Source organism: Argiope bruennichi, chromosome 9 (assembly GCF_947563725.1).
Source record: "Argiope bruennichi chromosome 9, qqArgBrue1.1, whole genome shotgun sequence".
NCBI classification, from domain to species: domain Eukaryota; kingdom Metazoa; phylum Arthropoda; class Arachnida; order Araneae; family Araneidae; genus Argiope; species Argiope bruennichi.
In genome coordinates, this window is record NC_079159.1 from 126,893,836 (window position 1) to 126,906,124 (window position 12,289).

General features: G+C 27.0%; 1 protein-coding gene across 5 annotated transcripts in view; it reads left to right on the top strand.

Annotated features, from left to right (window-relative positions):
• Nucleotides 1–12,289, top strand: part of LOC129983750 (mitogen-activated protein kinase kinase kinase 7-like) — a 42,798-nt gene that overhangs the window by 13,327 nt on the left and 17,182 nt on the right. For all 5 annotated transcript variants that reach the window (XR_008785445.1, XM_056093365.1, XM_056093362.1 and 2 more), the window contains exons 5-10: nt 64–109; nt 2,002–2,137; nt 5,157–5,281; nt 9,191–9,322; nt 10,159–10,216; nt 11,001–11,119. Coding sequence is in view for 4 of the 5 variants with exons in the window: in XM_056093365.1 (XP_055949340.1) it covers nt 64–109; nt 2,002–2,137; nt 5,157–5,281; nt 9,191–9,322; nt 10,159–10,216; nt 11,001–11,119 (616 nt within the window). In the remaining variant the exon portion in view is untranslated. The remainder of the gene's footprint in view (nt 1–63; nt 110–2,001; nt 2,138–5,156; nt 5,282–9,190; nt 9,323–10,158; nt 10,217–11,000; nt 11,120–12,289) is intronic.

Here is a 12,289-nt window from a genome sequence, read left to right on the forward strand (position 1 = left end):
AGGATTTATTAAAAATTGCTTTTTCTTTGCTTAAGGTCATCATTTATTTTCATTTTATTTAAGGTGTGTTTAGTAATGGAATATGCAGAAGGAGGATCTTTATATAATGGTAATCATTTATCTATTTATTTATATTTGATGAAAAATTTATGATTTGCATTGGAAGATTCTTATGTATATAGAATCTTATCTATTCATAGCTGAAAAAAGTTATGCTGCTGTACATTATTCCAAAAAGGGTCTTTGTAGTCTAAAAAAATGAGTTTGAAAGAAGGAATAGTAAATAAAAGGATTAAATAAATTATTCATTTGTATTTCTTATTATAATTTAAACTGACTTAGAAACTGAATTAATTTAAACCTAATTTTTTAATTTATATTTTAAATTATTTCTGTTGAGAATTTTACAATTTGAACAGTCTTATAAGTTCAGCAGTTTAACTGTAATCATTATTAATAATATATTATGAAATATGTTGGATTTCATTTTGTATAAATCCAAGAAGTTAAACCTATTAGTAGTTGAGGCAAAATTTGTCAAACCTTACTTAATCTAAAATAAATTGACCATGTTACTCTTTTATAAATATCATATTATGAATATTAACAAGTATTTATTATTTAATATAATTATATTAATACAAAAAGGTAAAAGGTTATTCTGTCATAAGAATGAATTGTGCGGGAGCATGTAATTCTAAAAATTCTTTGTCTAGAAATGGGGGGGGATTGTTTTATAACACTTTCCCTTCATCCTAGCTAGCAAAATCATGTCTTTTTTGATTGAGAAAATTAACTTTTTAAACCATATTAATTGAAAGTATATTTTTTCGAAATACTAAGAGAGCAGTTCAAAATAATCTGCACTGTTCAAATTTTAAGTGATAATAATATCAAATTGGTACTTGAAGTATATAACTTAGAGGAACTTCTACAGGGTTGTTGTAATAACACATGCACAGGAAAGTTTCACAGGGACTTCATTGGAATTATCATAAGAATATTTTCAGAGAAAAACCCATCAAGCAATATGCATCTAGGTTGCTTGAAATATAAAAATTTTAGATTTCTGTAATCTTGAAATTAGATCAAACTTTTTGCATTTTTAAATCAAATATATATTTTTGTGTATTCTTCAGTCTTGGGAATAAAATGAGTCGTCTTCTTCCTTCATAAATCCAAAGATTTTTAAAATTTCACTACTTCAAGGCTAAAATTATTACTTACATTGGTTGTTAATCATGTAAATGTATTTCTTAGATATGAAATAATTTATTTCATATAAATGCTCAACTTTCTATTTCTAAGTATGTTTTTATATATATTTATTGATTGCAAATAAAAGAAGTAACATATAAAAAAATTTAAGTTTTGAGATTATAGCATTTCAAATTACAATTTTACTTTCAAATATCCAAATTGCATCCTTTAATTTGAAGCATGTGGCACTTATAATAAATAAGAAACATATTTTGCTGTGATTCGGTCATCAGAAAATTTTATTTCAAAGCTTGGAGAAGGACTAAATAATTGTGATAATTCTTGAAGGCCTGTAATATTCATTAAGAAGACATGGATTTCAAGAATCTTGCAAACATTCAGTATATGCATATTTATCAGATGTTAAACATACACATATAAGTTTTACTAATATTTGCCATTGAATCAAAATCTCCTAATTTTAAGTTCGAAATTCATTTTATGTAAGGTGAAGAAAACATAAACCATCAAGAAATAACAGTAATCAAATCCTTACAGCTATTTCAGTTAAATAGAACTTTAAAATATAATGAGCTGCACCTCTATTTATTGCACCCCCCCCCACACACACACACACCACCGCCACCATCATCATCACATCAATTCTAGGTTATTTTATTATGAAAAGGTGTGCATTCTTCTGACACGTCGCTTGTTTTTTTAAGTGCATTAATGTCTTAATTAATGCAGAGGATTTATTAAAAAATATATGTAGTTATATATATTTTTTCTTTTATATAGTTTTGCATTGTATGAAGCAAGTTGACTATACCATAGCACATGCCATAAGCTGGCTTCTTCAAACAGCAAATGGTGTTGCTTATCTGCACAATATGAAACCTCGTGCTCTTATACATCGTGATCTAAAACCTCCAAAGTGAGAAATCGTATTTAGATTGCTTTGACAAAATTATTCATGCTTTTTATAATATTTTGTTATTTTATGAATTTGAAGAATTGTCCATGCTAAACCTAATTTAGATCTGTGCAAAAATTTCATATTTCAAATCTGTTTGCCAAGAGTATATTTTCTATTACTGAGGTGATAGATTTCATCTGGGATAAAAATTTGGAACGCATAATTTTTTTAATGTTCAGTGATAATTTTTATAAGAAAATTCAATTTTTTTATACATTAGAAGAATTTTTAGATAGATTATATGTATTTTTTGTAGTTTATATATGTTATGTTTGCTTTTTTGCCATTGTCATCGGGCTAAAGTTATTTGATGTCTTATATCATAAACATTACTTGGCAAATTTAGGATGTATTGAAATTTCCCAAGAAATAGAAAGAATAAAATACATGGAATATAGACTTTTGATTCCTCTTTAAATGCAAGGAATAGTATGATAAAAAAAATTATTGAAGAGAATTAAAATCAGTTACCTCTTATATGTGATGATTGCTTTTGGAACTTTGGAGAAATCTTATCTTAGTCAGAACCAATTGTACAACTGAACATATGGCTGATAAATTTATATTGCATGCATATTTTTTATTGCATATGGTAGAAAATGATTTTAATAAAATAAAATAAAAAAGAAAAGAAATACAATTTTTTATTGCTTATTTATTTTCAAGACAATGTGATGAACTTTTTAGGAAATAAAATTTAAATTAAGAAAGAATATAGTTTAAAACATTTTGTTGTTAATCAAATTAAAGATTCTCGTTTCCCTTATTGAACCATTGATTTCTCAATCAGACCACCAACTTCTTGAAGCACAATTAAATCAAAAATATTTTTTATCCTTTTATTTTCACAACCACACAATATATGAACTTAAGTAGAATATTTTATGAACTCTATCAACTCTTTTATTTGCTCACATATTTTCAGAACTAAGTAACATTAGTGTTGGAATTCAATACTCATTTCCATATTGGAAGAAATCCCTTCTGTATTATCTGAAAAACCATTAGCTAGTTATATCAACTTTGATTGAACTTCAAATATCAGTGCAGGAAATCATGTAAAAAAATTTATCTTCAAATATGCAGAAAGTACGGTTTCATGAGAATCAAGGGGGGAAAAAATGAATTTTCATGTTGTCAATCACTAAGGCTGAATACATGAGTTTTTCTTATTAGTTACAAAAGATGCAATTCATTTACAAAGATTTCAAAATAAGCTGCCCCATCTAGGAAGTATTCATTGTAATATTTTCTCGAAATATAGTGTTACCCGACAATCAGTTTTCGCCTGATTTGAATCTGTCAATGAAAAGTTAAATTCACTCGTAGGTGCAGCAATGTAGCAATCAGGGAGGAAGGATATAAAGTTTTCTTCAACCTTCTTTTTCTTGGCCTCTGGGAGTCTGCTTTCGCCTTCCACCCCATTTCTTTGTGTCAACTCCCCACATTCCTCTACATGCCTTGTTTTTCACCAAAAACCCTAACACTGGGGGTGGGAGAAAGTTAATTAGTCTCGTCTGCTGTTGGATACATCACAGTAGCAATCTTAGAGGTTGCCATGGTTATTAGACAAAATTTGTTTGTCTTTAGTGTGTTTTTGTCATTTACAAATAAAATGAAAAGGTAAAAAAATACCATGCTCTGGATGCCATTTGAATTTGTAAAACCACTAATAATGACTGGTGGCCAAATATCTATATATGTTATACACATAGCATTATGTACAGTTACTATGCCATAGCAGGGATAAATCATGTTTTTATATTGCCAAGTTGTTTATGTAAAAGGTTTATTTGTGTTACCAAGTTTTTGTAAAATGTTATTGAGAATGGTAAACAAATGTGATAATTTCTTCGAGGAATTTTTAAAAAAGAATTTTACCACTTTTACATCAATTACATTACATTACAAGAGTCAGTTCTGTCACCTTAGGAATGTCATAGATAAGGAAACTACTTGAGATATTTTCAATAATAATTAACAAAAGTGCTTCTATATTTTTCTAATGACAAAAGACTGAACTGCATATAAGGAATCTACATTAGCAAAAGAAAGCTTCCCTTATTTTGTGTAACTCATGTAAGCAATTACATTGTATTTACTGTCAGTTTCCTTTTCAACTTTGAGTTGAATTTAATTTTAAAGAGAGTGATTTGAGTTAATTTGAATTTTAAAAGTTAATTTTAGGCAAGTGCTACTTTCATGCATCAATAAGTATATTGATCTCCCAGAGTGATTTTCTATTTACTCTTAAGAACTAGTTCTTTGATTGGTTGAAAATTTTTATAGGCATTTTATTTCCATCTTAGCAGCTTTCTATTAGTAATTCATCATAATGCTTCAGTATAAAAATAAATTTCTTCATTCTGTCCCTGATTAAAATTATAAAAGGGAAGAAGAAAACATTTTTATTTGGACAAAAAAAAATTTAAAAGGAGAGGGGGTTAAGTTGGTAAAAGGAGAAATAAATAATAATAATAAAACGGAAAGATGAGAAATATTTTTTTAAATGCAAAAGCTTATTCAATTTTTCTAGATACACATCACCATCAGATACAATAACTTTAGCGTACTTCAAGCATGCTTTTTAAAAATCTTTTTTAGTGTTTGACAATGTACAAAAACTTTAAAATATATCAATTCCAGTGAGAATCTGTTCAGGAAATTTAAATTGTTTCCTCTTGTCATAACTATTGCTGAATTCAAGTATGTGTACTTATTGTGTCAATCAGTGAAATACAAGAATGAATATATAACTTATTTTGAGTAAAAAGCAACCAACAATATAAAATTATTACCTTGCTGTTTGAATTAAAGCCAGTTTCTCTTAAGTATACTAAATAAAGGAATGTTTTATAGTTTTTTGTCTTTTTGATTGAATTACTACATTATTATAATTATTAAATCCTGCATGTTTGTTTATGTATATGCATTTTCCAAATTTGATTTTCATTTTTGGTTTCTTTTAACCATTTAGCCTTTTGCTTATAAATGGAGGAACTGTTTTAAAAATCTGTGATTTTGGTACAGCCTGTGACAAACATACAAATATGACTAACAGCAAAGGTAGTGCAGCTTGGATGGCACCAGAGGTATTTGAAGGTATCCAACAGCTTTTATTAAGTTAATATTTATTTTCATGTTCATGCATTTTGTAATTGATTTTTCATTCGCTTTCTGATGTGCTAGCATTTTGAACTTTTGTGTATTCTTTATGACAATACTCTGTTTTCATATTTTCAGAACTGAATTATCAATTAATCATTATTAAAATGATTTTTTTATTCTGTACTAATAGTATCACATGGTAGTGAGTATGAAAAATAGTAAAAATCAAGAATAAAAAAAAGATAATTATACTTTTAAAAAATCTGCTATTTTATAAAAAAAATAATTATTAAATTCCTTATTGGAAGACTACCTATTGCAATGATTCCTATGACATAACTGCAGGAAAAATCTGCAGATCTTCACCCATCATGGTCCCTATAATCCAAAACTATCCTTTGTTCTATATATATATATATATATATATATATATATATATATATATATGCACGTAATGTTTTATGCGGAGGCCAAAGAGAGAGACACTCTGAATTTTTAAAACTTTGGTTTTATTACATCCTGGGAGGCATAATTTATGTATAAGAAGCAAGGACAAAACTGAGATCTGTTCACAAGTGATACAAAAGCAGAAGAGAGAAATATTTATCCCCAGTGATTATATACTATGAGATTTCGACAGGGTTTTCTTTATACGTATCATTTTAGATAAGGGAAATTCAGATATCTTTAAAAGAATGCAGTAAACATTAAAGATTTTTATACCTACACTTGGAGCATGAATTATAGTTTATCATAAATTTGACAAGAAAAAAATTAGTTTACTTCTTTCCATAACTTTTCTGTTACATATAAAAACATTTGTAAATGAAAATTAGCACTTTCAAGAGTAATTAACTCTCCTATATTAATTATTACTTCATCTAAAGAAATAAGAATAAACTGTTATATCAATCAAATTGAAACTGAACAAATAATAATAAATTATTAATCAAATCACAATAAATTTTGTTATAATTATTATCATTTATATACACAGGATGACCAGCTGACAAGGAAAACTGGGAATCATCAGAGAATTGTGAGAGATCAGGAAAAGTCAGGGAAATGTATTCTAAAATTGGAATTTTTTTTTTGTATAAGTTTGTTAAAAACTTGATAATTTGCCAGTATTTTTTTATCAATAGAATGAAACATTATTGGAAAATCAATTGTTTACTGAAAGTAATAAAGAAGAGGCCATTCGGCCATTCGCATCTCTACACAGGTATGAGATGGAGAAGATTTACTTTAAAATTTTTGAAGCACCGAAATTTTGGCCATGTAGCATCGTTGATTGAGACTGGGTTCTTAAGCCACAACAGAAAAGTTGGTTAAATTAAAACTCGGAACTACTATTAAAAAGAAAGATAAACCACTATTTCTAATTTATTGCATATATATAATATTTTCTCCGAAAACTCTCTTTCTTTCTTTCTTTCTTTTTTTTTTTTTTTTTTTTGAACATAAAGTTATTGACATAATTAACAAAACTAGTTTTGATTTTGCTTTCTGTGGAAAAAGGCAGCCTAATTAAGACCCAATTCTTATTACTGTTATGATTTTAAGTCTTAATGGCTCTCTTGTATTTAAAAGGTGAATATATAATATAGTTTTTCTTTCTTTTCTCTCCCCCCCCCCCCTTCCCCTCCTTTTGAACATCAATCTGATCATACCTCGTATTACAAAAGTGAAGATATGAATTTTGAATATTAATATTCAGAGTTAATTTAAATTGCTTGTAAAATGTTGACCATTATTGTATTTCCCTAACATTTTATTGTAATTAAATAAGTAGTATCCAGATTTTTTTTTTGTTTGTTTGTTTGTTTGTTGAATTATGAAGTATTGAACATTATTGCTAATATTTTCTTAATTGTTTTTTTCTTAATTTTAAACATTATAAATATGGATCTTTTGCTGAACTCTTTAAATGGATGGATATTATTACTAATATTTTTTATATATTTTTTAAAAATTTTATTTTGCTTATGTTTAAAATTCTCTTAACATTCAATAAAATGCTCTATAATTTTAAAATAATATTAAGCACAAGAAATTTATTAGTTTGATACTTTATCAGTACACATTTCTCTTTTGAAATCAATTGCCCCCTAAATTTCCAAAATTCATTCATACTATTTTTTAAAAAATTATCTTTCTAAAACATTTTTTTTTGATTCAATAAAAAAAGAAAGAAAAAATTGATGGTAAGAACCAATTTTACACTTTTCTCTGTATGTTACAGGCTAAGCATTCTGCCAATGTGCAAGTGATGTGTTTGTAAATAAAAAAAATTTTTTCTGTAGCAGAATTATTGTTCAGTTCTGGTTTAAGGAGTTGATAAACAGTATGAATAGGGGAGAACTCACTGGACGGAAACAAATCGTTTCATTTTTAAGTAATTTTCCATGTGTATGTTTGTTTTTGTACTGGCTCTTTCATGAGTAAAAGGGATACATTTTCTGAGATATGACTTGGCTAAAAGACAGTCTAGAAAGGCATGAATCTTCTAATGTTGGTTAATATATTTGGAAAAAAAGGGGCAAATATTTTACACATTGGTTTTGTTTTTCGAGCACTAAATTTTATTTTAATTTGATTTTAGTTAAAAGGGTAAAACAGTTTTACTCATAATGTTTTATATAATAAATATAGAAAATAAGGCAAAGTAACATCATTTTGAAGATATTAGATTCATCTGAAAAAAGTCAGGGAAATTTGTCATAAAACCTAGAAAAGTCAACGAAAATAAAATTGCAGAAATGCTGGCCACTCTGATTCAATTGTATATATTCTAATATTTTGCATTTTTTTTTTTTTTTTGTAACAAAAAAAATATTTCGTGAGGTGTGTTCATTTAAATAATTCTGCAAGATTCATTAATAATAATGATTACAATAAGTTTAAAATTTTAAAGTTTTGTCTGGAAGGCATATATTTATTGTGCTTTATATCCAATTAAGGATTTTATGAAAACAGTATTTATTTATATGAATTATAAAGTTATAGTGATAAGTTATATAGACTATCAATATATTTATGGAACATTTTTATTTATCTTTCTTTTTACAACTGTACGGGGCACATATTTTGCAAAAAACATATGCTTTATTTAAATGGAAAAACTTTTTTAAAAAATTCTTGAAGGAAATGGGAAAGCTAAAGAAGAAGAAGGTAATGTAATATATATATATATATATATATATATATATATATATATATATATATATATATATATATATATATATATATAATATAATATTCTATTAAAACCATGTTTATTGGTTTGTTTGTATTTCTTAATCTATTGATAAATTAGTTGCTATCCATTGCCAGCACGGATATACATAGTGTTTTTATATGTTATATTAAGATGTTGCTGCACAAAAGTAAAACAAAAAAAATCTAAGGAAATATCACAATCAGGATACTAATAATTCAAGAAACAATTTAAAAATCCAATAATGAAAAATATGAAAAGTCCAAATTTTTATGATAAAATTTACAATTTGAATGACTTGTGTCATCTGTAATGCCCAAAGAACTTAATGGTCTGATGCCTATACACTCTTTCCTCAATGAAAGCCATTTCCTAATAACTACTTCCTGAGCAGATAATTAGTATTTTATTGTAAAGTAAAGTAAGAAGGGCTCCATATAAGAATGTTAATTATTTGTAGATAATTTTGCATTCTACTCATATGATCTCCAAAATGTTTGCTAGGATGGCAAATCATTAATGACTTCAGCAATTAATTAATGTATTAGTATGATTAAAATAATATAATTTACATCTGTCAACAAATAAGTTTGTGTATTGGATGGGAAATAAATCAATTGTGAATTTTATATTTAAGAATAGTTTCCAAGCAATATTTATTTTCAGTATTGTTCACTTTTTAGGTTCTCAGTACAGTGAAAAATGTGACATCTTCAGTTGGGCTATAATTTTATGGGAGGTTTTGACGCGAAAAAAACCATATAATGATGGTGAAGGTGCTACTGCATTTGGAATACTTTGGGCTGTTCACCATGGTAGGCTATAAATTCTTTTCATTAAATTATCTTTTATAGAATTTTTTCTTAAATTTCATTTCAAATCATATATTATTTAGTAACACATTGTCTTCCAAAAACAAGCTGAACTTTTAAAATAAAGCAGTAATTGCAAAGTATTTCTTTAATGTACTTCCCTCCTCTGTGTATAATGATTATAATGTTTCTTTCATGGCTGAAATGGCTTCTAGGAATTCTCTTTTGGAATTGCTAACATGCTTCATGTATCTATTTTGTCTCGAATTATTTAACTTTCAAAGTGGGCTTCAAATAAAGGAACATAATATCATTGAGTCAAATTCGGAATGTTAATGGCATATTTTTGAACAACATTTGAATGATTTAGCATCTCTGTGACCAATTTAGGTTTTATTCAATGGTCAAAAAACAAGGCACACATTTTTCTTCAGTGTGTTGCATCTTAAGATTACATCTCAAAACTTGTAAAAAGAATTTTTGATGATACCAAAATCTTTAGTAGTCCCATAAAAATTTAAGCAATGAATCAAAGCCCTTGTTTTCTGGTTATGAAAAATCAACTATTATTGTGGAAGGGTGCCCAGTTTTCAGATCAACTTTAGCAACTTTTCTGTCCCTTTACAAATGTTCCAACCATTCATAGTATTAGAATTACCTTAATGATCATCTCCGTAAATTGGTTCAGCTAAGTAATATATATTTTTATGCAAAATTTCTGAAATTTGTTGATTTTTTTTTTTGTTTTTTTTTGTTTTTTTTTTTTGTGAATAGATCACATAGAATGTATATAAATTTTAATTGACTTTCTTAATATGTTATAATTTTTTCTCCATTAGGTAAAAGACCACCCTTGATTGCTGGTTGTCCAAAACTTCTGGAAAATCTCATGACAAGGTAACATTATAGGAAATAAGGAAAAGGATCAGTTATTAATGTAACAAAACTAGATTTCTTTCTGTAATACTTAAATATTAATGTTATTACAGTAAATTCATGCAGAATCTAAATGTTATGTAATTATATGCCATGCAGAATATGATTATCAGATAAACTTATATTGCTATAATGTTGGTGAATATACAGAGTATCCTTAATAGAATTGTAGATAGAAAGTTTGTAAAGCTCTTTCATTCCTCAGAAATCAGAAATAATTTTGAAATAAATTTCAAACTATTTCAAATGTATTCTCCTTAACTGTTGTATTAATTCATAAAAAATAAAATAAATAGACATATAACTAAAATTTTCAGTAAATGTTTCACTTGATTTATTCTTTTTAATACAGATGAATAGTATATTCTGTTAAAGAAAAAGAAATAATGATTTACATTTGCTGAGAAAATGTATAATCTCTTTATTGTTCTATTAAAATAATTGCATTCTCTTGGCTTCAAAGTGTCTTCAAGTTCAACCTTTAAATCAACCTCTTCTGAGATGAATTTCTTTAAGTCATTATATAATTTAAGTCTTTATTTGGTTACATTGTTTTTATTTTATATCAGCAACAATTCACAGTGCAGAGAAAATCTAATTTGAATTTTTATTGAACTTTTTTTCATATTAATTTTAAATTAAAAAAACACACATATATATATATATCAAAATCCTGAAAAAGAATATTTTGGATTATATTTCAAAGTGCTTTCCTGATTCTTCTTCTATGAATTTGACTTTTTAGGTGTTGGTCTAAAAATCCAGCTGTACGCCCTTCTATGATGACAATTCAAGCAGAATTGTCTAAAGTCTTTCAATTCATGAAAGGAGCTGACAAGCCGCTCACTTTTGCTCCTCAACATGGTATTAAAGGAGTTTCTTTTTATTTGGAATTGCTTTGATGATTAGTTTGTTGTAGGGGAATATTAAACTATGTTTAGTTTCAATTGAATTTCTTATGAGTAATTTTATATTCATGATTCTTTTAACAATAACTTATAATTGTGATAGACATTTGACCATGTTTTTTAAAAATATTCTTTGCACCTTTCCTATTCATTGACTATTTGAACATCCTTAGTAGTATTGGCATAATAGCATTAAATGGTGTAGCAATTTTATATCCAGCTGCACATTAGCAAAATTAAAATTTGCTGATAAAGAGAATTTATGATTCGTAACTATAATGTTTGAGCTTTCTGGATATATTTACTATCATAGAGGAATTATTTCAGAAAAAAATTAAAGAAATAAAAAAAGTAAAAATCATTAGGATGTAATCTTAGTTGCTACAATAGAAGAGAAACATACAAATAAATATTTTGAACATTAAAAATGGTTCAGTTTTCATTACAATAATTTTTTTTTGTATAGAAAGGGGCAATTTTCACTCAAATAAGATCAAAATTTAATTTTCACTCAAATAAGATCAATATTTAATTTTCATTCAAATAAGATCAAAATTGTTTTTAAAAAATTGCTCACCAGCTAAACTTATATTATAAAAAAGAATAATTTTTTGCATTATAAGATGGTTTAAATATATTTTTTGTGTGATATTTCAATAAGTTATCGAAGAAAGAATTCCAATATTTTACTTAATGTGTAGTTAATTTTCTTTTAAGATTCTAAATTTGCAAGAGAAAAAAAAAAGAATTAATTTGCTCCAAAGCATATCGGATTTGTTGAAGGTCTGCCCAGTTTAGCATCTGTTCACATATTGATTTTTAATATTTGTTGAAATGGGTAGTTTTATGTTGCATTTTCTTCCACATTTCCAAGGTTTTTATTTTCTGCTTACTTGTTGAAGCCATTCTGATCTTGTGACAGTCTGTCTTTGGCATCAGTAAGGCCCCGGTGGCCTGATGGTAAGGTCTCGGCTTCGGAACCAAAGGGTTTCAGGTTCCAGACCCAATTCCACCGAAGAACCATCGCATAAGCGGGTCTGTGTACATTAATTCCGAGCCAAACGTCCTCCCGTTGGTGCGGTGTGGCGTGGAGATTAGGGTGCCAGCTCAGATGTTGTCCTCGTCA